The sequence below is a fragment of the Euprymna scolopes genome, chromosome 23 (assembly GCF_053919585.1).
Source record: "Euprymna scolopes isolate OS-2025 chromosome 23, ASM5391958v1, whole genome shotgun sequence".
Lineage (NCBI taxonomy): Eukaryota > Metazoa > Mollusca > Cephalopoda > Sepiida > Sepiolidae > Euprymna > Euprymna scolopes.
The window spans coordinates 52,612,099-52,636,462 of record NC_136504.1 but is presented as its reverse complement, the minus strand read 5'-3'; the positions used below and the strand labels follow the sequence as shown (position 1 = coordinate 52,636,462).

Here is a 24,364-nt window from a genome sequence, read left to right as displayed (position 1 = left end):
ACAAAAATGGATGGTCACCTTCAATGCTGCCAAGACTAAACTGGTTTCCTTCAATAATTGCAAGAAACCTTCCCTACCGCCAATAGCAATGGCCAATGACTCTTTATCTGAAAGTACATCTTTTAAACTCCTCTGCCTAACGTTCACAGGAAACATGAGTTGGAACAATTACATTTAGAACATTGCCAGGCCCGCTGCGAAGAAGATGGGTTCTCTCTACCGTGCTAGAAAGCTATTAACGCCTGAAAGTATCCTATACCTCTATAAAGCCACCATTCACCCATGTATGGAGTATTGTTGTCATATTTGGGCTGGTGAATCTGCCACTAGTCTCTCGCTCCTAGACAAGGTTCAAAAGAGTCGCCAATTTGATAGGTCCTGAACTGTCAGCTAAACTTCAGCCTCTGTCATATCGACGAAATGTTGCATCCCTCTGCCTGTTCTACAAGTACTTTAATGCTGAATGCTCTGACAAACTGCAAGCACTTGTGCCCCCTCGACGTAAATACCCCTGACAAATCCGACAAGCAGCTAAATCCCACCCCTTCACAGAGATTCCTAGATGCAAAAGAGCCTTCTACTCCAGTAGTTTCTTCCACAGAACAGCTAGACTTCGGAATTCCCCTCCGGGTCCCTGCTTCCCCAACTGTACTGACCTGCTGAAATTCAAGTGCAACGTGAACCGACATCTTGCTGCCCAACTTCCTACACAGTACCCCTGATGCTTATGTCCCTGAAATGTTCCTTGTTTGGGGGTGAAAATGTAATAAAATAAAAAAATAAAAATTAGATCTAAATCTATCTTTGATTCAATAAAAATCCGTTATATCATTTCCCTCCATGTAACCCATGTCCATAACTCTCACTAGCCAGGCTGCATTTTCATACATCAAACTTTGTACACATGCCCAATACTTTCCTTGGTCAACAGTAAAGCTCTGCTGGTTGTGGCAGAAGTCTTGAAATTATTCCATCTACTTCTAACTCTTGCAATCACTTTAGCATCTACTCAATGTTCTTCCTTGGTATCACCAAGGGAACAAAAGTTCTTGATAATCTTGATTGCTTCACTATCCAAATAGACTTTAGTTCTCGTATGTTACCATTGTCTTACACTTTTTGTGCACAAACTGGTTATCCTCTTTCAAACTAATAAATTGTGTACTCAATAAATTGAATTGGACTCCCTTTCCACAAAGTGAATGAGGGTACTTTACTCTCTAGTTGGATATTACAATGTTACAACCACTGATCATCACTTTGGTCTTTGTAACCTTCACTCTCAAACCTTTACTTTGTATAGCATTATTCTAAGTTCAACTTAACAAGTAGACCTTTCATAAATCATTAGAATACAGCATTTTGAAAATCTTGTGACAATGCTTCTAAGACACAAATGAAAAGCAATGGACTCCTTACAGAACCCAGATGTACTCCTACTTTAACATTAAAGCTGTCACTAAATGTGTTGTAATTCTAACACGACTTTGAACATTTCTGTACATTGTTTCACCAACCACTTGTTTGCCCATAATTTATGCAAAGCCCACCAAACAACTTCTCTTGGTACTTTATCAAAAGCTTTCTCCAGATCCACAAAAGCAAAATGGAGGTTCTTGCTATAAAACTCCTTGCATTTGTCTCCGGATTAATGTAGCACCAATGGTACTTTACTCTGACATAAAACTAAATTACATTTTATCTATGCCTGTCGCTTTTTTTTTTTTTTTTTTCTTTTTTTTTTACTCCCCTTCACCCCAAACAAGGCGTATTGCCATTTGAACGTAAGGGTCTACTAATTGGCACCATGCCTAAGAAAGATTAAGATGTAAGCTTGCGTTACATTTGAAATTTTGCACATCTGTACAGTTAGGGTAGCAGAAAGGGAATTCTAAAGTCTAGCTGTTCTAAAGAAGAAGCTATTGGAGTAGAAAGCTTTTTGGCATTTAGGAACCTCAACAGTGAAGGAGTGAGATTTTGTTGCTAAGCAGGTTTGTTAGGGATATGTGTGCCAAGGGAGCACAAGTGCAATAAGTTCATCAGAGCACATTCCATTAAAGTATTTGTAAAATGGGTATAGGGATGCAACATTGCAGCGATGGGACAGGGGTTGGAGCCTAGTTGATAAAGTGGGATCTATTAGATTGGATACTTTGGGGGGGGGGGCCTATCCAATCCAAGAGGGAGAGACTAGTGGTAGATGCACCAGCCCAGATGTGGCAATACTTCATGCATGGGTGAATGGTGGCCTTACAAAGATAGGATACTCTCAGGTGTGAGTAGTTTTCTAGCACGATAGAGAGAGCCCACTTTCCTTGTAGTAGCCTTTGCAATGTCCTCAATGTATTTGTTCCAGTTCATATTTCCAAGGAGTTTGAAGAATTCTCGGGTAGGGAGTTATTCGTCATGGATATGTGATTGGAGAGGCTTCTTGCAATTGTTAAAGGAGAGAAGCTGACTCTTACTAGCATTAAATTTTTTCTGCGACTTTCAGAACCTGATTCATTAATTTCCAAACTTTGTAATTATCTAGTGCTTCCCTTTACCTTTGTAACAGTTAATTGTACAACGTTTCCAATCTTTCAGCTTAACCTCTTTTCTGATCTGATTTGTCAAGTCTGATTTCACCTCAATACCTGTTTCACCTGCAGCCTTCAACATGACTGCAACAACGCCTGAGGATTATATAGCCTTACCCTTCATCTTACACTTACCAGTATATTTTTCTCAATTTTTATAGCTGGACCAGATACTGCTTGTGCATTGTCTAGATTTTTATTTGGAAACTGTATTCAATTTCTCGTGGCATTTGTAAACATACCTTTTGTCCTTTTCATTTGTCAATAGCACTTGATTGTCATTTCACATGCGCTTCTCTCCAACAATATTCATATTTGTCTTTGCCATCTGTTTAGCGATTCTAAATACATCATTATTTTCGTTATCCCTTCATAGTATATCTAGAAATGTGTGTTGCTCAGCCTTCCTCTTTGCTTTATATATTTCCCTTTCTCCTGATACACATCCTTATTCACTAACCTTTTTATCCACTCATTTTATTTCTGTATTCCTCAAATATACTTGACTTCCATATCCCATCACCATGTTACCCTATACCTTTTTGTGCTTTCATTCCCTCACAAATCTAGTCTTATCTTCAATAGTGTATCCTTTAACATCTTCCATGCTTCCTGTAGTTTATTTGGTAACCAAACACTTCATCTCTTGGTCTCTAAATCCTCATTTAATGTTCTTCATTAAAGCTTCACATCTTTCTCCTGGGAATAAGCTTTCTTTTTATTTATTTTTTTTCAGCATGAACTTGTAACTAAGTTTTTGTTGTCACAATTTCTTCATTAGAAATTACTTTCACACAACTCTAACCAGTAGATAATCTACTTGAGTTTGTCCTGTATCAGATTTATACATAACAAAATAACTTGCCTTTTTCCTAAACAAGTGTTTGCAACCAACATGTCCATCATTAAACCTTCTAGAATTCCTTTCTGCATTCCTATCATCATATCCATTTTCTCCATGCACACCCTCAAAATCACAAGATTTCTTTCCAACATGACTATTCAAATTTTCTGTCCCGTTATCAATCTTACTAGGTACAGTAATAAGCCTGTCATAAAACTCCTCTCCACTCAAGTTACATTGTGATGCATAAGCAGATATAGATGTTGAGAAAATTTTCACAACCATCAACTTTAGTGAATGAAATACTAAATAAATTTTTTGCCCCCCATTAAATTGTCTTTTTCATAAAAATACATTTAAACTACATAAAAATAGAATCTACCTTTTTATCTTTAACCCTTTGAATCCTCAGAATTCAAATATAGTGGCTATTGAAATGAAACAGATGAAGTGAAACTTTGCTTGTCATTTTTGCACATTTTCATTGAGAATAATTGATCCACTCTGGTTTGATTTAGTTATTGCTTCCGTCATGATTTTCAGTTATCTACCACAAGATGGCATTACATTTAGCCTCTCTAGTTTGGATTGTTCGATTCTTGCACAAATTCATAAGAGTTCTTTTAACTTCATTTTAGAGTTGGTGGCTGTCCCTATGACTGTTCTAACCATGGTGATTGTCGTCAAGATGTCTGCAGTTGTAACCCTGGTTTTACAGGTGAAGCCTGTGAAATTGAATATTGTCCTCAGAATTGTTCCAATCATGGTAGTTGCATCAGAAATAAATGTGTTTGTTATAATGGATACATAGGTAAGTTTTAAACTTGTTTATGCATTTCTGGTTCTTAGATAGGATAGGGGCACAATTGAAAATATTTTCCTTTGCCGTTAAGCTTAAAGATCATGTTCAAATATTTCCAGATGTGAAGGAAGTAAATAGGCCCTTTACAAAGATGTTGTAGATAAAGTTTCTGCATTTTTCAGACGCCCAAAACTTGAAATAGCAATACACACAGACGATAAAACGCTTTGGATAATCAGATTTCTGCGTGATTCTGCTAAAATTGTCATATTTTAAAAACCAAAGTACTTTAAGTCCTCAAAATACAACTGTTTTTGTTTTAAAATGAATTTTATTTTCAAATGAATTAAACAATAATGTACATTATATATTTTAAGAATTTTGAGCAAATAAAGTGATAAAAATGTGAACATCATCATAAAATGGCGTTTTCGGTAAGATTTTTGTACCCCCCCCCATTTGTAAATGCTCGTACCGCGTTTGTATTGAGAATCTTATGAAATTTGGGAACTAACTAGAAGATATGTCACTTTTAATAGTGTGGGATGTCCGAAATACTTCTGACTGGTTTTTTATTTCGTGTGTGCGTGTTAAATACTTCAACATGACAAGTATTGAAAATTTTGAAACCTTTTTTTTTTTTTTACCCACTATTAAGTAAATCAATCTGTTTACTGTTTTTATCCATTAAAAGTATAATTGTATGTTTTCTTTTGTGGTAGCTAGCAATTTAAGATGATACTCGGAAAAAAAATGATTTCTAATTTGAGTTTGGTGTAAGGTAGTCTTGTATTAGTACTAGCCGCAATAGCATGGCTGTAAACTAGACTTTTTTCTTTTCTTTTTTTTTTTTTTTTTTTCTCAATTCCAGAAAAGAATTGAAAATATAGATATAAAAAATGTTCTTGCATATTTAGAGCTATTTTGTTATTAGAATATTAGTTTAATTAGAGCTATTTGCTTATCAGAATATATAATGAAAGCAATCCCAACCAGTCCAACGTGCATTCGTTTTTAATGGCAAATTAGGGTTTTGCTTTTGAACAATCGAAAATGGGATTTTTTTTTTTTTTTTTTTTTTTACGTGTACGAGCGGTACCCCATTCCCCCCCCCCTTTTTTTTACAATGTTTTCAGCGGATTTAATAATCTGGTGAAAACTGTAAAAGAATGGAAACTAATCTACCTGATTATCAAAAGGAAAAAGCGCAAAATCAATATTTAAATATTTGTAGCAAATGTTCGGTTTCTAGTGTAGTTAAGAAATAAATGTCTTAAACTGGAAAGTTTCAAAACAAAATGTGTCACTAGGTAGAAAAGACATGAAATGTAATTGAAAATAAAAATCAAATTCATTCAAAATTAATCCTTTGTCAGCTTTAGCAAAGTTTTTTTTTTTGATATTTAAATAAGTGGGTAAAAAATACTTGATACTTTTCCAAACATCACGTTTTCTATTAGTGATGTCATTTGTTTTAAATAAAATTTATTTTTGTCTGTTTGCCTTAATTCTTGTATAGTTTCACCCCCACCCCCCATTTATGCAAGTTTACATATTTAAAAGTAATTTGATGTTCAAAATTTAATATTTTCAAAAGCCAATAACTATGAATCGCTAACTGTAAATATACACTCTTAAAAAAAAAAAAAAAAAAAAAAAAGCCTTAATCCTACCTCTAACCCTAGGTGTGAGTTGCAAGCCTGTTCCTAAAACCTTTAACCCTAACAATAACACTAAGTCAAAGTTGCAAGCTCCCCACCAAACAAAATGCCTTTGTAAGCTACATATAAGTGTCTAAAAACAAAACGGATCCTTCTTTAAAGAAAAATGCACATGATTTATCTCCATAAAAATAAATTGGTCAGCTGTCTTTGAATACTAGAAGTGTCTCGATGATGAATTATTTTTGCATAAATTAAATCCCCATTCTAAATTTGGTTTTGTTTTGTTGCTATCAAGTCTTCAGGATATTTACACATAATTTACCTTAGCCCTATCGTTAACCCAAAGTCAGTTACAAGCTCCTCATCCTCCTATAATTGCACTTTTAAAATCACACTAATCATTTTTAGAAAAAAAACAAAATGCACAGGATTTCTCCCATAGAGAAAAAAATGGTTAAATGCCCCAAAACACTGGAATAGTTCAAAAAGGGGGATCCTTTTTCATTAGATAAAAATTCTTTTAGAATTTTTCATTAAGTTTAAGGTGTTCACACGTAATTGCCTACAAAGGTAGAATCACATTTTAAAGAGGTGGTCAGATGGGAACATGGGGTACCGGAAGGTATTAATCTACAATAATACCAAAGCAATGTTGCAATATTCATTCTTAAACAGTCCTAGATTTAGATTTCGTTTTTTTTTACGTAAAATGCATTCGAATTCAGCTTAGAGTTCTGACTTTTAATGGCCTTTTTAAGGAATTGCAGCATATTTATGTGCATTTACTGCAGATTATTTGGAAACCATTAATTTATGGAGATTTTTAGTTGCATATTCTGATTCCTTGCACAAAAATACACTTATATGGCAAATTTTATTTCTTGATCTTGTGTTTTAACAAAGATATAATTTTACTGAACAAAGAACTTTTTATTGAAAAAAATGTAACATAAAAAAGGGTAAAATATCCAAATATGCAGGGCACAAAAAGTCATAACTTCCTTAATTTTAATCAGATTTTAAAAACTTAAAAAGATTATTTCTTAGCTCATCAAGCTCTTTCTATATATGCCATTATGCAAATATTTGAAGCCATTTAAATTTTTTTCATGTGTATTGCTACTTGACGCTATGCAAAACGGTAATCTTTAAAATTTTATTTAAGCAAAATCGCAATTGGGAAATGTCAAATTTTCATTTGATGATTCTAGGACCAGATTGTAGTCAAAAAGAAGGCAATGGATTATGGATCCAGCTTAACCCTGATAAAAACATCGCTGGAAGAGCCTCCCATGCAGTTGTCAAAGTTGATGATTCAGTTTGGGTAGTTGGTGGATACAGTTTTGCTAGAGAAACCTCTACTGAATTGATGATGTAAGTATATTTGACTATGTAACCATAAATCTTACTTTATTGCAGTCAGAAAATGAACTTTGACAATCAATTAAAAAATAAAATTAACCTTTTTCTAGTATATACAATCTCTCCCTTTCAACTACATATTAAATATAATTACTACTCATGGTAATATCCTTTTTTGATTATATTAGTTGCAACCAATTGTTTCTCTGGTGTTACCAGCTCAGGCTGTTTCAAGATATCGGCTTCCTGACTTAGGATGTATCAAACATTGTTCTTTTTTCCTTTCCTCGATCCTATTCTGCAAAGCCAAAAACGGTTTTCTCTAGAAAACAATCAAACTAAACACAATGAATAAATATTTGAAGATATAAAGAACTTTATGGATGACTTTTACCGGATTCGGCATTAAATAACCCGAAAAGGGTTGATATACTGTAAAACAAATTTTTTTTTTTTTTTTTTCTATCATAATAATTTTGGATGTTTTTACAAACTATTTGAAAGAATTAGTCACCAAATAATTTTAATTTTGGCATTGATTTTCAGTTAAGTCTTTGGCCTTTTGGTTTTGACCAAGCTGTAGTACCTGTTCTGATACTACACTTCATATTTTTAGTTAAGGAGAAATCTTTCTAGCCTTAGGCAATTTTTATTCTCAATTCAGAGTGCATCTTTTTGGGAAGATGAATTTTCCCCAAATTAAAGATTGATTTTGTCTTGCTCTGCCCTTATGGAAAGGTGAGTTCCAGGATTGCACCAATTTCCTTAAGTAAATTTGGTTTTGCAGTTTTAAAATTTGTACTAACCATAATCTAATTTCTATTTGTATTACAAGGAAATGCTAATTAAGAATTCCTGATTCATGTTAGAGCTAGTATATTTTTGCTTTATGATGCTGTTCCTGTATTTTTTCTCCTAAATCCCATGAAATTTTTTTATCTTATTTAAAGCCAAATAATCCTGTGCAATTAAGATGGTGTGTGTGAGCTCAAACAATTGCTAAATTTCCAAGAAATTGCATAACACTAATTTTATTAACATTATGTATCTCTAAGATATATTAAATACTGCAGATAAAATTTAAGCTTTATGCTTAAAACATTGTTATGTGTTTTAATTCAGATGTTTTGTTCTGACATAATGGTGATAAAAATTTCCTGAAATACGTATACATATGGAAAAAATATTGATTTTTGGGGCATGATTACAAAATAGTAATTGTCATAAATTTTGTAGTCTATTGAATTACAAATATATATACACATGCACACACATTCTCAAAATTTATAACAAAACTTTATAACTTGGTTGAATATCACCATTTTAGATGATTGGTGATAACTACAAAAATAGTAGCCATTGCTGACCTTAATATCTGTCATATATCAGTGTTATTTAAGACTACTTCTCATTGTTTCAGGAAAACCATTTCTTTCTCTTACATGGTGTATATAACTAAGTGTTGAGGTAAATGAAGGACTTGATTTCATTAAGTAAATCCCATAGTCATTGTAATATATTACTTGTTACACAAATTATTTTCTCATCTATAAAAAAAACCTATGAAATGTTACATTACTGAAATAAATTGCTTATGGTAAAGTAAAACAAATTTAGGATTATTTTTAATGAGTAAAATAAGTTAATTGTAACTTAAAAATAATATTAATACAAAAAAAATAGTACTTTACAATGGGTTAATTGTAAATGTTTTATTTCCTTTGGTCATGAATGAGGGCTCTTGTGTATTCCTACTATCAACCCTAAACCCAAATTTACTATTTTTTTGAATTCTGGTAATTTAATGTTACACCCCAATATATATATATATATATATATATATATATATATATATATATATATATACATACACACACACACACACTGGATTATGTAAAACTACTTGTGTTTTCTTATATCACTTTGTTTTCAATTGCATCTGGCAGATACCTTTTATATTACAAAAGTTTAAATAGTTCTTGTGAAGATAGCTTTATTAATTAGTAACTCTTGGTATTTTAGCTTCAACTTAACCCAGGAAAAATGGACTGACTCGTCTGTTAAACCATCAACTGATATTTCTCCACAGCCTCGACATGGACACTCAGTGGTTCTTTTTGAGGTAAGTTTATACTGACCCCCTCCCCCGAGTTAAATTTGTGTTTTTGCTGGACACACTATAAGTCAAGGTGTCTTCTCTCAAATTTCAGATCTTCTGATCTTTCTCACAAGATTCCAATAGTCAAACTACAGTTTGAAATTTAACAAATTTGTAAGGCATTTCATTGAAGCAAAAAATTTTTTTATACCCTTCCACTTGCCAACCCACTGAGGCAATGGTAGCAGTATTTTTATTAAAACAGTCCAAGCATCTTAGTTGAGATGAAGGTACACAACCAGTCACTACTACTTTCACATTTAGTAACAAAAATTTAAAAAAATGCACATATATACAGCAAATATTACAAAATATACATTTGAAAATGTCGATTTTTCTCAAAGGATTTCTTAAACTAATTTGTACAAAGAAAAAACCAAAATTCCACTGTTAAGAAAATAACGTCTGCAAACCTCTGAACTCTGCTGAGCTAATGTTGGTACAGATAATGTACAAGTCATGTTCATGCATAAATTTTTCATAATCTTTTGTTTTAAGAAAATTTAACATCCATATATGGATATTGTAACTTTAATTTCTTGGAAAAATACTGAATTACTAAATTTAGAAATAAAAACCGAGTTTCAGTGGAGACTTTACAATATGGGATGCATGTTAAATTGGACCTTCAAAAGGTTTGAATGAATGTTTGGTTGTGTAGAGTTGACCAAAAAAATACTGACTTGGAAATCTGCTTAAAAACAAACTTCTGATTTCTGGAAAAAGTTCACTCCTGACTTTATTTCACCCAACTTTAATAAAATATATTTTTTAATATAGACAAATGTTTTTAAAAAATAAATTTGTAGACAATAGTGTATAAATTTGTCAGAAAGAAAAGTAGTCAAAACAGGCCAGTTAAATTTTATCAGTAACCCCTGGCTAACTACTGATGCAACAAGAACCTAATTCAATTGTGAGACTGTATACTTCCACTTAATGAGGTAAATATGAGCAAAAACCTTTTCTGGGACTCGTTTTGTAATATTAAATGCATAACAGCCACTGATGCTGGATTAGCAACAGCAATCATATGCAAATGACGGGGCTAGTGTGTGATGTGATGTCAGATAAAAAGGACACGCATGTTCGGAGGAGTGGTATTAGACATGAAAGGAGCATGTGTTAGAAATGTGTATGTAGCGTCGGAGCAGAGATGAAAAGTTGCACACAGCCATAGAAAGAGAAATGAACTGTTTAAATATTTAGAAAAAAATGTGTTGGAAATATTAGATATAAAGGCGTTTGTTAAAAAAAAAAAGTATATTGAGTTTTCCTTCTGTTTCCTTGCAATGAAATTAACAAGGTGTTGGGACTGTTACCATTTTTAAAAAATGGTTCACCAAATCATGCCATGGAAATGTTAACTCCATCTATTTATCTAATCTAGCTGAAGTTTTGCATGGTGTTATCCAATTTGAAAAATTGGACTAAACTGTTAAAGGTTAACTAAGATGCAGGATTTCATTGGATACAATATGAACAGAACCAAAGTTATTGCCAAGTGTGACTTTACCTTTTTTCTGATTTTGAACTTTTAACCTAGATATCCTAGAAATTCAATCGATTCTAAGGTTTTATATTTTGATTGGGTTTGCTTGCTATTGGTCAAGTGATGCAAACAAATTTCATCTAAAATATTACCTCTTTGGAGATAATTTTCCAAACTTAAAATGCAAAATTAAAAATGATAGATTTCAAAATGTTTGAATTCTATAAACTTAAATATATTTTCAAAGTCCGTATAATCTGGGAAATGTTAGAATTTTCATCATACAAAATTGACAAATAAGAGTGGAATCCTTTTAACTTAGATCACATGTTCATGGAAAACTACTCTAGTAAATATGAACATGGCTCAGTGGATGATGTCTCTCGGTGATGGTTGTGGTGATCATGAAAATCTCAATCTTTTTCATTGTAAACCTAATGTCATATATGGACTGAATTTGTCCTATTTGAGAATCTTTGGTAAAGTGCAGAAACATATCTAATTTAAGTGCCCACCCCTACCTTTTCTTCTCTGCAGCCTTTATCTTACAGTTGTGATCTTGCTAATCTTTTTAGAAATACTATTATGGTAGATATTCAGAATTATTTGAGCTATTCCTCGCTTTGTTCCAGATCGTTTGACTTGTTCCTATTTACAATGCCTCCCCACAGGACAGTTAGGCACCAAGGTCGTTTTTTAACGTGGAGAAAAGGAACAAAAATAAAAATTGTCTCGGTCGTGAAGGATTTCTCCACCAACAGAACAAGAAATTGAAGTGCAGCATCTGAAGAACAGATACTATACTTTAATCTTGTCCCGAAGGCCAAGTTATGTTAGATCGTTTGACTTGTTTGTCTAGTGGTCTCCATCAATTCATTGTTTTGATAACTCCTTGCAATACGGCTTCCTATTCCAGTAGATTATTTCCAAGAATTGCAAGCTTGTGGAACTCTTCCCGTTGACCGTTTTCCTCCTACCTCTCACCTTTATTTTTCAAGACTAAGGCCAATAGTTATGTCATGTCTTTACGATAATCATCTTTTGCTTTTAGCTCCCTACATCAAGTGCCTTCATGCCTTATCTGGAGCAATTTCCATAAAAAGCCAATAACTTGTTCAATGTTGTTATGCTCTTATGTTTGGTTCTTTTAAAATCTACAAAGTTACACATTGTCAGCTTCTCTTTGTCTGCTATTTTGAGTGACAAATGATTAGAAGACAAAGCTTTGAAAAATGATGTCCAAACGAAACCAGTTCATCTGCAGAAAAGATTTTGCTGTTCTTGTTGCTATGCATCTCTTCAGACTTCCTGTCCATGACATAAAACCTTGGCATGTAGTCAGTTTTGTCTTAGCTTCTAATGGAATTTTCCACTTCGGTTTAATCTTAAGTTGAAATAGTTTTTAACACTTACATACCTGCTTCCAATCGCCCAATATCTGCTCGACTTAAATGCACTAAACACTGATGCCCCCCCCCGCCTTTGCAAGACTCTATCATGTTCTACAAAGTTAAAAACAATTCTCTACAAAACAACCACACTAAATACTATTTTATTTACCCCCTCTCTGGGAGGTTAGACTGAAAGTGCTTCTGTGAAATGGACTCAAACTAAGAATACCCAGTTTTTCAGTCCATTAACTACTTGGCAACCATGAATAAATAGTTAAAGATATAAACCATTTTAAGCCCTCCCCACCTCTTCAAATCACTGAATTTGGCATTAATCAAAAAAAAAAAAAATAATTCATATTCCAGAAAACAAAACGACTAAACTAAATTTTTTCAACTAAAAATTTTAAGTTGTAATTTCTGAAAGTGTTTGTCCGTCATGCTGTAACATAACGTAAAATTATATATTTTTTCTATCTTGTTTCAGAACCAACTGTACATGTATGGTGGTGTTGTGGGCAACAACATCTCTAATGAATTATGGATGTTTCATATCGGTTTGCGGACTTGGACATTTGTGAGAGATTCTACTGGAGAAGACCGACAACTTGCTGTGTCTGGACATGCTGCTCACGTTGTGAACGGAGTAATGCATGTTTTATTTGGCCACAGTCCTGTCTATGGTTTCCTACCTTTTGTACAAGAATTCCACTTTAGTAAGTCATTTTTACCTAGATCTCTCCTCCTTCATGTAATGCTTTTGAAAAGCTGTCATTTAAGAATAAAAACAAACTAAGATAACTTGCTTAATACAAGGTGAGCTACAATGGAATTATTCATAACATCTACAATCCTTTCTTCAATTGAGCCATATTTGTTTTGTTTTTGTTTTTTTTTGTTTTTTTGTTTTTTTTACAGTGGTCACCACTTATCAAGGCCCGGAAGCCACTCAGGGATGAGGGTTAAATAACCTTTAGGATCTAATTTGTCCAAGTATTGGTCATGAATGTCCAATCTGTTTTTACTGTTAATACAGTCCTGTGGAATGCTCTGTAAGTTTTGGGCAGATGAAGAGATGTGAGGAATGAACAGTTGTTTCAACAGAACACTTCGGTGATTGTCTAATCGGTAGAAAATGTGATCCTGAATGGGTTTTACACTTGCCGAACTATAGCCCCCCCCCCCCAATTTTTTTTTTTATTTGCAATGTCATCTCAAAGATAATGTCTATGAAAACAATCCTCAAACTATTGCTGAAGTGAAGCAGGCCATCACAGCCAAAATGGTTGTACCAGGGCAGAAGTGCACATGAGCATATCATTGCACAGCAATTAAAGCCTGTTGAACATTCATGATTGAAACTTGGACAAGTCAGGGATAGACTTTGGTTTATTTGTACCAAATATGATTGGATTGCAGAAAGGATTAATTTTTTGATTCCATGAGTGGCATTTATGTCAGTTTTTTATGGCATAGTTAATAAAAATAAATGTTTTTAAAAAAAGGTCAATGTAATGTCTGTTTAATGACAAAAATTCAATTTCAAAATTAAAACTGACTGAAAGCCTTTTTAAAGTTATGAAGTTACCTTGAATTATTAGACCTATTGACTGACTAAAGTACTTGGTAAAATTCTGTTGTAAGTTGCACTCTTCTGAAGGTTCAATCCTCAGTGCAGGCAACACCCAAAATACAATTGCAAGTTATTTAGGACTGCTACCTGGTTATAACTGAAGAGTATGCTACCCCCTTAGATTAGTTGTAGTAGGCAGGCAGGCTTGAACCCGTGATGCAAAGGGTGTTGGTTGAGCAAAAGAAAAGGAAAATTGCAACTGCAAAAAAGTGATTCATTAGCTGTTGCACCCATCAATCAACTGGAAGTGACGTAGGTTTAAATTAAGGATAGACAATCAAAGAGACGATGACTTTCAAAAATATTTGCTAGAATAGTGCCCAGTTGAGGGTGAAGGAATTAATGTTTTGGGCCAATGTTTCGATATTTGTCGTCCGAAGGGTCGAACTTTAAAATGATACCGATCTCGTGTAAATCTGTCACCTGTTGAAAGTTTTTGTGAGACCTACAAACGTGCATTTAAACAGACAGGTAGGGTTTATATTATAGATGTCATAATACTGCTCTTCAAAGATGACAAGTAGTAATCTGTGAGGCAGTAGTCTCATGGTAATGTTCCTCAATTGAGGGGGAAGACCCTTGCAAAAGAGCTCTGTTAATAAAACTTATCGATGCTTGGCACACTGAGACTCTTTCTTCATAGAAAGAGTTCTTGCTGTGCATGTTTTAGGTGGAACCAGATTTGAGTTCTGTTCAACATGTTAGTTATCAATTAGTTTTCAGTGGTAGTTTCCTGCAAGTTGAATGGTCAATCCTAAATACAGACAATAAGAAAGAATAAATTGATGTTTTTACCTTATGACTGATGAAACAAGAACACTCTACCTGTTTAAGGATTAATTCTGTACAGGTTTCATAGTTCGAAAAGATAGTTTTCAGTTAATTTTTTTTTTTGTCATGAGACTCAAAACCACTCGAGGATAAGAGTTAATAAAATGGCTAATGAGTGTTGAATGATGAATATTATGAGATGATTGAAACCTCTACATGCCACCTACTCTCTAGTACTTTTCTGCTTTGTCAGAAAATAGGGGATTGGATGTTACAACGGCTGAAATGTGAAGTTGGCTCAACCTGACCAGGGTGAATGCTGATGTAACAATTTGAGTAGATTTTTAGTACCTATGTTGGTATATTTATAATAGCTTTCTTATCTTTTATTTTAATTAACAAGTTGGGCAAAAATAGGTTTGGCACAAAATAGTAAAGAAAATTTGCTTCTAATTTTCTGTTTAGAAAAAAAAAATTGAAATTTAATTTATGCTTTATTTTCAGGTTAAGCCTCTTCGAGCATCTCCCAATTTTTTTTTTTTTTTTTTTTTTTTTTTTTAGCTGTCTTAATGTAGACTTAAACAAAAGCAACAAAACAAAATTCTACATAGAACTTTATTTTTAATATATGGATCAAGTTTGAGTTAATATTTCCTTTCATAATTTCTTTTGCGCCATTTTAAGATAATTTAAAAGTAAACTTAAATTAAAACTTGTTTTGTAGATAACAAAAGTTGGATTTTACCCAACACAACTGGTGCGATGGTGAAAAGTACTTGTTGGTACTCTAGCGTTTACGATGAGGATTCTGGCTTGATTTTTGTGTACGGCGGCTATCATTCTGTCACTACTGCTTCTAACCATCTTACAGACAAAATGTATTCTTACAACCCAAGACGACGATATTGGTAATGGATTTTTTTTTTTTTTCTAAGCATGCATTCTTCTTGCAGTGTCTCTCTTCACAAATATGCAGATGTACAGTCACACATTATGATTCACATATGACCACATATCAAAGATGCTGTAGAGTGGCATCTGCATCTTCACTTTATAAAATGTTTGAAATATACCAAATCTACAAACATGATAAAAATAGATATCCTTATAATGATTAATAACAAAGATTGCTGTTGGGGTGTGTGGAGATGGTCCTGATTAACCTAGGCGAGAGTTTAGTACTGTCCCTCTGAATTGAACAATAACTCTGTTAACAGGGAAAGTGGAATCCCAAGGTTTACAATGATTTCATCATATTCAGTTTAACGTCTGTTTTGCCTGTTGGTATGCATTGGACAGTTTTTAGAAATTCTAACTAGCACTTTTTTTTTTTTTTTTTTTTTTCTTTGTCTTAAGGTGATCCTTATCGCTTTTGCTCAGGTTTCTCTTGCCCTTTTCCTGTGAACTGAACCTGCTACCTAAACTGTTCTAAATCTACTAAGCGTCTTGGCTATCTATCAGTCTTCTGTGCTGCATACATCTTCCTATACTGTCCAAATTTAATCTTCCTCCGAGGTCAGCAGATCTAAGACTCTTATCACACATCCATTTTATCATTCTCGTATCATTTCTCTCTATGCAGTGCCAGTTTTCAACCCTCACTGGACAGGAAAGTACTAAATCATATACATCATCTCTTCCAGACAACTTCTCCAAACTCTAGATAATGTTTCTAAGACAAAAGCAATATACTTTGTACAGCATCCTGCTGTAGTCCAATTTTAACACTAAAGCTATCATTAAATGTGCTGTTAATTCTATTGCAAGCATTTTTGTATATTGCTTCACCAATCACTCGTTTGCCCCTAGTTTACTCAGAACCCATCAAACATCTCTTGACACTCTCAAAATCTTTTTCCACAAAAGCAAAATACTGGTTCTTAAGGTACTTTCCTTATATTTGTGTCTGGATAAATAAATATATCACCACTGGTACTTTGTTCAGGCATAAAGACAAACTACATTTCATTTAGTTGTCTGACTTAATTATTCTCCCACCGATCTATCAACTTTAATTCTCTGTAATTGCATCTCTTTAGTGCTTCTCCTCTATCCTTGTAACAATTCACAATTGTACTTAGTTTCTAATATTTCAGGATAATGTCTCTTTAATGATAAACTAGTTGGGAGACCAGACGTTGCCTGATATTGAATGATCGATAAATATTTCCCTCTTATGTTTGTCATCGAAATCCATGAAATTGCAATAACTTGGACCAAAATGTTTTCTACATCGCACTCTAGAGAACCTACTGTTTCTTTTTATAAAATTATTTTATATAAAATTCTTTCCAGTTAACAAAACATTAAGAAATTTACGTGCGGGGATTTGAACCTACAGACCACATCATGCAAAAAACAAAAACATGTAAATTTTCAAGTCTTATAAGATTCTTTGCAGTTAATGAAAAAAAAAAAAGATTTACATGAGTTTGAACCTACAAACCACATCATGCAAAAAAAAACAAAAAAAAAACACTATCAACTTACCTACAGTAGAATTTTCATGGCCCGTTGTTCTATCATTGTTGCTAAGCGATGACATGGAAAAAATGTCTTTACCGATGATGAATTAAAATAATGGGTTTGATTATCAGGGGTATTCTGAGACAATTCTTAACTAAGATCACTCCCAAACTAAAGTTTTGTAAATTTTAAAGAAAATCTGTTCAGTTTTGGAGTCTATAAGGAATGAACAGTTGCATTTATATGATTGTAGAGATAGGTGAAACAAAATGTTAATTAGTATCGCACATTAATGTTTCAAACCTTCATTGTTGCTTTCTATCACTTCAAACGCAGTTGATAAAAGTTTATGAAAACAAAAATATTACATTGGACTATCGTTCTGGCCAGATTCAACCATGTCCGAAGTTATGCTGATCTTGAAAAATGATAAAATCGTATTTGCTATGAACACAACAATGCCATTACAAAATTGAAGACGGAGATCTTGTCTTTGTGATCAACACAAATGCTAATAGGTTTTGATGGTATGTCATGGTAGTATTCATCCGATCAAAGAAACTAGGTACTGAATAAATAAATTCACATTGTGTTGTGCAGATGTCAGAAATTTGTCTTTTTTTTTTTTTTTTTTTTTTTTTTAACCTAAATAAATATGGATGATGCATCTTTTAGCAGTGTTGACACATTGTTAGTCGTAGAGGTAAAGTAGCAGATTAGTTGAAATACTCATTCCTATAGAATTGTTCTTCCTATGAGGTGCCTGAAATAAGTTTCCAGACTTTTTCATATGGGCATTTTCATTGATAGTACACATGAAACTCTAGTCCCCTTAGAAATAATCTCTTTTGACTGCAATGCACTTATTTTACTGTTTAAACAACTTTCGGAAGGCCCTATGGAAGTCCTCTTATGTGAGTGTCATCCCAATTGTCTCATAACAGCCTCTAAGGTTTTCCTTGAGCTTAGGGAATAACCAAGTCACAGGGAGCAAGGTCTGGACTATAGGGAAGGTGAGGAACTGTCTTGATGCCCATTTTGGTCAAATAGTCTGATCTTCTCCAAGTACCCTTGGGATCAACTTCGCATAAATCTTGCGCATCTTCAGTTCCTTGCGAATAATTGTGTGTGCAGTTCGCACACTGAAATTTGAAATGTCAACATAAATGGCTCATCACTAAAAATAGCAATCTAACTTAAAATAGCCGGGAAAAAATTAACATAAGAGAAAGAATTTTACTTTTCTAAAGACTTAAATTTATTCATATCTGCATTTTATCAAAATAATTAAAATAAACTGCAAGTTGAAAATGTAGAGAATATTTACCTTTTCTTTTTATGTTGACTTATAAAATCTTGATTATGGCTTATTTTACATTCTTTTAATAAATGTATATTTCTCAAACTATATTTGCATTATCAAACTAGTAGGGCTACTCCGTACTGCCCAGGTCCATAAAAATAAAGTGAAATGAATGTTAAAAGTAATGTACTAAAACATCTTTTTGTTTTTTCTCTCCCCTACCTTCTTTCATTTTATATATATATATATATATATATATATATATATATAAATAAATTTTTGCATTTTTTTTTTTTTAATGCATGTCATTTAGTCCTCGCACGAAAGAGTAGGACACAAAATGTTTTAAATAATAATAGAATAACAATAACAAAGACTTTCGCTGGTGTGGACTACTCTCAACCGTGACCAGTTTTACAGTCCTTTTGAAATTTTCATCTCTATTTTTCGTTATGTACTGAATATTTGTTAATGAAACCTATATGAAATATGTTCCTTATTAAATTTTAAAGATTTTCTGTTCTGAAAGAAGTTTAAAAACATTAAATCTAAAAGTTATTTTAAAGTTTTTGTTAAAAAAAATTCAGATTTTCTCATTCAGACCTGTATTACAAAGAGGAGGTTGCAAAAAATGAGTTGTGGTGTGAGAAATACAAACTGAGAGGAGTTTTAAAATATAATCTTGAAAAGATAAGATAAAAGTTTTAAAAAAATCAAAAAAAAATCATTGAAAATTTTATATCCTATCATTAATTGCTAGATGAAAGATAATGTTTTTAAATTGCAGCAAAATGTACGTTACATAAAATAAATCCAAGGTAATTTTTTGATTCAATTTAAATCAAGTGTTTATACCTTACTTTGTAAAATTTATAAAAGTGCACTTTGAAGATAAATAAATTTCAAATTGAATCTTGTACCTTTATTTTTAAAGCCTATAGTAAAAACATTTTGTTTAACAATTTTCATGCCTTGGATGAAATGCTTTTCTAACTTGTAAGATACTAATGGCTGAATAACTAACCTTCTGATGAAACCTGGAACAGTTGACCTCCAAACAATTAATTTTTCTGACTTCTAGAAGTTCATCCAAGACAATGCTGATCAAGAATATACTAACTTTGTGAGTCTTTGTATTGTAGTTTTTAACTTTTAGCTAGACATACTCATACATACAGACAACTACCCTTTATATAATATACATTTTACCTGTGTGTAATTTCTTTTTAAAGCTTTATATATAATTTTTATTTCAAACTTTTTTTTTTTTTTTTTTTTTTTTTTTTAAACAGGAGTATTTTAAATAGCAGTGGTTCTCCAAGGTTTCTACATTCGGCTGTATTAATTAATGGCTATATGCTTACATTTGGAGGAAATACACACAATGAAACCTCTGCAAATATGTGGGCCAAATGCTACTCACCAGACTTCATGGCATATGACATCAGTAAGTGTGGCACCCCTATTAAGCTTTTATTGTTTAGGAAGAATTCATAATAAACCAGATGCTCGTCTAGATTGGAGATCTTTTAAATCAACGCATTTCAGGTGAAAAAAATGTATTGTTAAAATCAATGTAAATACCAAAAATTATACTAAAATAATCCAGTTTTGTTAATGTGGAAGTTATCAAGGAAGATAACCCTTGACTTAAACTAATGGTCTGCCATCATTTTTCCCAATTTTTACAATTCGTACTAATTTCGATATGTGTGAGTACGTAATGTCTTCACCTGAAATTCATTGGTTTAGAAGCACCTAAGCCCAGTTATTTGGAAATTTTAAAACCAAACTATTAAAAGTTAAATAGTTTTACAAATCTAATTTGTCTGTAAATGTGCCTAATTTCAATCTCTTCCTATTATTTTTTAAATTTTATTTTAATTTTTGTTTTATATATTTCAATTTTTTAATTGATATATTTTAATTTTACACATGTTTTATTTCAGAATGTAACCGCTGGTACAATCTGAAGCCACCATATCTTCACAAGGATCTTTCTCGCTTTGGGCATAGTACAGTTGAACATAATGGGTATGAATTAAATTATTTAAAAAAAAAAAAAAAAAAAGTAAATGGTACTTGTTTACCTTGATCTTTTAAATCAACGCATGTTGGGTGAAAACTTTGTGTGGCAAAATTTGTATAAATTCCAAAAATTACACAAAATGATCCAGTAGATGTGGTAGATTGATTTTTTTTTTTTTTTTTTTTTCTTTTTTTTTTCAAATAAAAAAAATCCTTCACAATTAAGTTTGGTTTAAAAATGGCAGATCCTTAAAGTTGAAGGATATGGGAGTTTGTCATACTAAATTGGTTAAGCATTTTTTTTTTTTCTACATTAAAACAAAACTGGATGATTTGATAAATTTTATTACTTGTAATTTTTATACTGGATCATTTTAGTTTTTGAAATCTATAACTTCGACATAAGAACATAATGTTTTCACCTGAAATGCAGTTGTTTAAAAGATCAATGTAAATAAACACTGAATAAATAAAACTCCATAAAAACTGAAATGAATAGAAATTTCTAACATGTTTTCAAGTCAAAACCTTTTCCCTCCTTTTCAGATCGATGTACATTTTCCTTGGATTCAAAGGTCAAATGTTAAACGATGTTGTAAAATACATCCCAGGTAAGTTACGTATTCTATTTTTTTTCATTTTTTTTATGAAAAAACAAAATGCGGGTGTTCATAATTTAACCTAATTAAAAAATACAGAAAAATTTACATGGCGCATGTACCCATCTCAGAACGGAAATATATTCCAAAAATCATGTGAATTTTTTAAAAATCATTTTTAATAGTAAATTGTATCTGTTACAAAGCTGATTTTAATCTTAGTAATTTGAATTGAGTTGTATCCCTGTACTTAAAATGATATAACTGATCAAAATGTTTGCTTTTTTTTTTTTTAGGTTGACAAGCATAAAATTTTTCTTAAAAATTTACTTTTTTTTTTTTTTTTTTTTTTTTTTTTTTTTTTTGGAATTAAAATATTCACCTGATGAAGCAAATAAACTTTGCACAATAAAAAAACATTTAAAAAAAATGAAATTTTAATGTTTTTAGCAAAAAATTCAACATTTTTCCCTAAAGTTTTTTTTAATTTTTAACATCATGGGTAATCTTACCCATGGCAGGAAAATATTTATAAGAAAAAAAATACATTTTAATTTCTTTAATCTTGAAATTGTTATAGTTTAATCATTAATCTTATTTTTATTTTTTGTCTATTTTAATATGGGGAGGAATAAAGTTGAAGAGAGACTTTTCTCTGGTGAATAATTTTTATTTTGGTCGAAAGAGCATAAAATTTCCCATTCAATTTGCGAAATTAAAAACCTTGGATGAATAGAAAAATTTTCATTCTTAAAGTTAGAAAAAAATTAAAATTTAACACATTTCATTACGTAAAAATGAGCATCGCGCAAAAACTGTTGCACTGGTTTTGAAAATTAAGGAAATTGACTTCTATAAGTTTTTTTTATCTAATAGTTTATTTTAGAAGTATAATGAATAAATAAAATCAGCAACCCGCATGAAAATGAGTTTTGTAAATTTTATTCAGTTTCATGTTTCAATCATCTTTCAAATATGCACAGATTGTTTCTTGAGAAACATGGCAACGAAGAAAACAATACTAAATCTGATACAGGCTTTCATTGCAAAATGGAACAGTTTAAATGCTGAATAAAACTGAGACTCAAAAGAATGCCTCAAATGATAAACAGTAATGATGACACAAACGAAAGTCAGCCATTGTATGAAAATTCAAACAAGTTAACTTTTGCCTGGCTTCAATATAATAGAAAAAAAAACTATGTATTGGTATTTGCCGTCAGGCTAGTCCAACTTTAACTGGAAAAATTGATTTTGTTGATAATACTAAATTTAAGTATGAAAAAATCTATGATTATATTAATAAAACAAGCAATCAATTGAAAACTCTCACATTAAGAAATTTCTCGAGGCAGAAAGCAAATCCAATAAAGGATTTGAAAGTTAAATTTAACAATTGTATAGGGAAGAAAGAAATGTCCTTTACAAAACTTAAACCCCTACTCTTACTTCAATACAAAAATGAGCTACCTGTGATACCAGCATATAACGCTTGCATAAACATTTCATGAATTTCCTTGCATAAATTTTGTTCTAATCTATCATCTAAAATATCGAAAAATTGGCCAAAACGATTAATTCTGTCTGGGGAACTCAACATTTTTTTTTTTTTTTTTTTTTTTTTTGTCATGTGTGAGGTGGGGGCATAAATTTTCCGAAAAATGTTATTACTACATAATTTAAACCAAATTCAATGTATTTATGGCTCCTGTCGCTGAATGTGACATCAGCTCTTTAATGGCTATTATTTACATAGCTGGTTGAGTTATTTTACATTATAACACAAAATACTGATTTTCAAGTAAAAAAAAAAAAAAATGGTTCCTATGTAACGATCGCATTTTAAATTATATATCCAAGTATCATGAGAATCGATAAGGTAGAAAAATAATTTTAGACAATTAGAAAATCAAACAAAACCTGGAATTGTTTGATTCATAACATCAGAGTAGATGAAGAAATTGAAATGGTTTAAAATATTTCAATAATGGCATATATAGAAAAAGCTTAATGAACTAAGAAAGAATTTAAAAAATTTAAAAAATCAGGTTAAAATTAAACTTATTACTTTTTTGTTCCTTGCACAGTTGGATCTTTTTCCCTCTTCAAGACCATATGCGTTTCATTAGATTTTTTACTTTTTTTTTTTTTTTTTTTTTTTCAATAATGTTATCTTTGTTAAAACAAGATCAAGCAATGAAATTTGCCATGTTTATTTTTGTGCAAGGAATCAGAATATGCTACTAAATGATGGACTTAGTCCTTTTGTGCAGAACTCGGATTTACATATGTTATGGCCTAAAACTACACCGTTTGTTCATTTTCACCAGGATTTGATGCTCCTTGGGGGCTTTTTGGGCTAAATGGAGGAGGGATACTGGACTTAGTCATTTGAACCAAAGAAAATCAGGTTTCACATTTTGATTGTTCAAAGCAGCATTAAAAACTAGTGCAATGGATAAAAGTGCACGCAAGTTACATTTAGAAAGCTTATTGTCTTTTTAAGCATATAGATATTTTTAAATTTCTCATGTGAGAAATTCAAAGTTGATAATCCTGGACTGGTAGATTTCTTTAATTTATATATTCTGATAACTGAATAGCTCTAACTAAACAGGAAAGAACATTTTTTTTATATTCATATTTTCAATTTAAAAAAGATTCATTCTGGAATAAAAATAAGTCTAGTCATACCATTGCTGTTGCTACTAATACAAGACAGCCTTATAAACTCCAATAGAAACGATTTTTTTCCCAGGTATCATTTTAAATTGCTATCTACCACAAGAGAAAACATAATGATACTTTTAATTGATAAAAACAGTAAAAAGATTGATTTACTTAACAGTGGGTATCCAAAGAAAACTTTTAAAAAAATTTTAATACTCTTCATGTTGAAGTCTTTTTTGAACACTGGTCAAAAGTATTTTGGATACCCCACACTGTTGACATATCTTCTGGTTAGTTTCTGAATTTCATGACCAATTCCTAATACAAATGTGGTACAAGCATTTATAAATGACGTGGGGGCGGTCTTTACAAAACCTCACAGAAAATGCTGTTTTATCTTCAACGTTATCACTTTATTTGCTTAGAACTCTTAAAATATATAATGTACATTATTGTTTAATTCATTTGAAAATAAATTCATTTCTGAGCACAAGTTATATTGCAGATTTAAAGTGTTTGGTTTTTAAAATGACCATTTTAGTAGAATCGCTTAGAAATCTGATTATCCAAAGTATTTTATTGTCCATATGTATTGCTAATTA

General features: G+C 31.7%; 1 protein-coding gene across 7 annotated transcripts in view; it reads left to right on the top strand.

Annotated features, from left to right (window-relative positions):
• Window positions 1-24,364, top strand: part of LOC145245897 (attractin-like protein 1) — a 320,643-nt gene that overhangs the window by 112,245 nt on the left and 184,034 nt on the right. For all 7 annotated transcript variants that reach the window (XM_080107633.1, XM_080107632.1, XM_080107630.1 and 4 more), the window contains exons 4-11: window positions 4,062-4,234; window positions 7,101-7,263; window positions 9,274-9,373; window positions 12,780-13,008; window positions 15,421-15,604; window positions 19,758-19,912; window positions 20,415-20,499; window positions 21,040-21,104. In XM_080107633.1, the coding sequence (XP_079963759.1) occupies window positions 4,062-4,234; window positions 7,101-7,263; window positions 9,274-9,373; window positions 12,780-13,008; window positions 15,421-15,604; window positions 19,758-19,912; window positions 20,415-20,499; window positions 21,040-21,104 (1,154 nt within the window). The remainder of the gene's footprint in view (window positions 1-4,061; window positions 4,235-7,100; window positions 7,264-9,273; window positions 9,374-12,779; window positions 13,009-15,420; window positions 15,605-19,757; window positions 19,913-20,414; window positions 20,500-21,039; window positions 21,105-24,364) is intronic.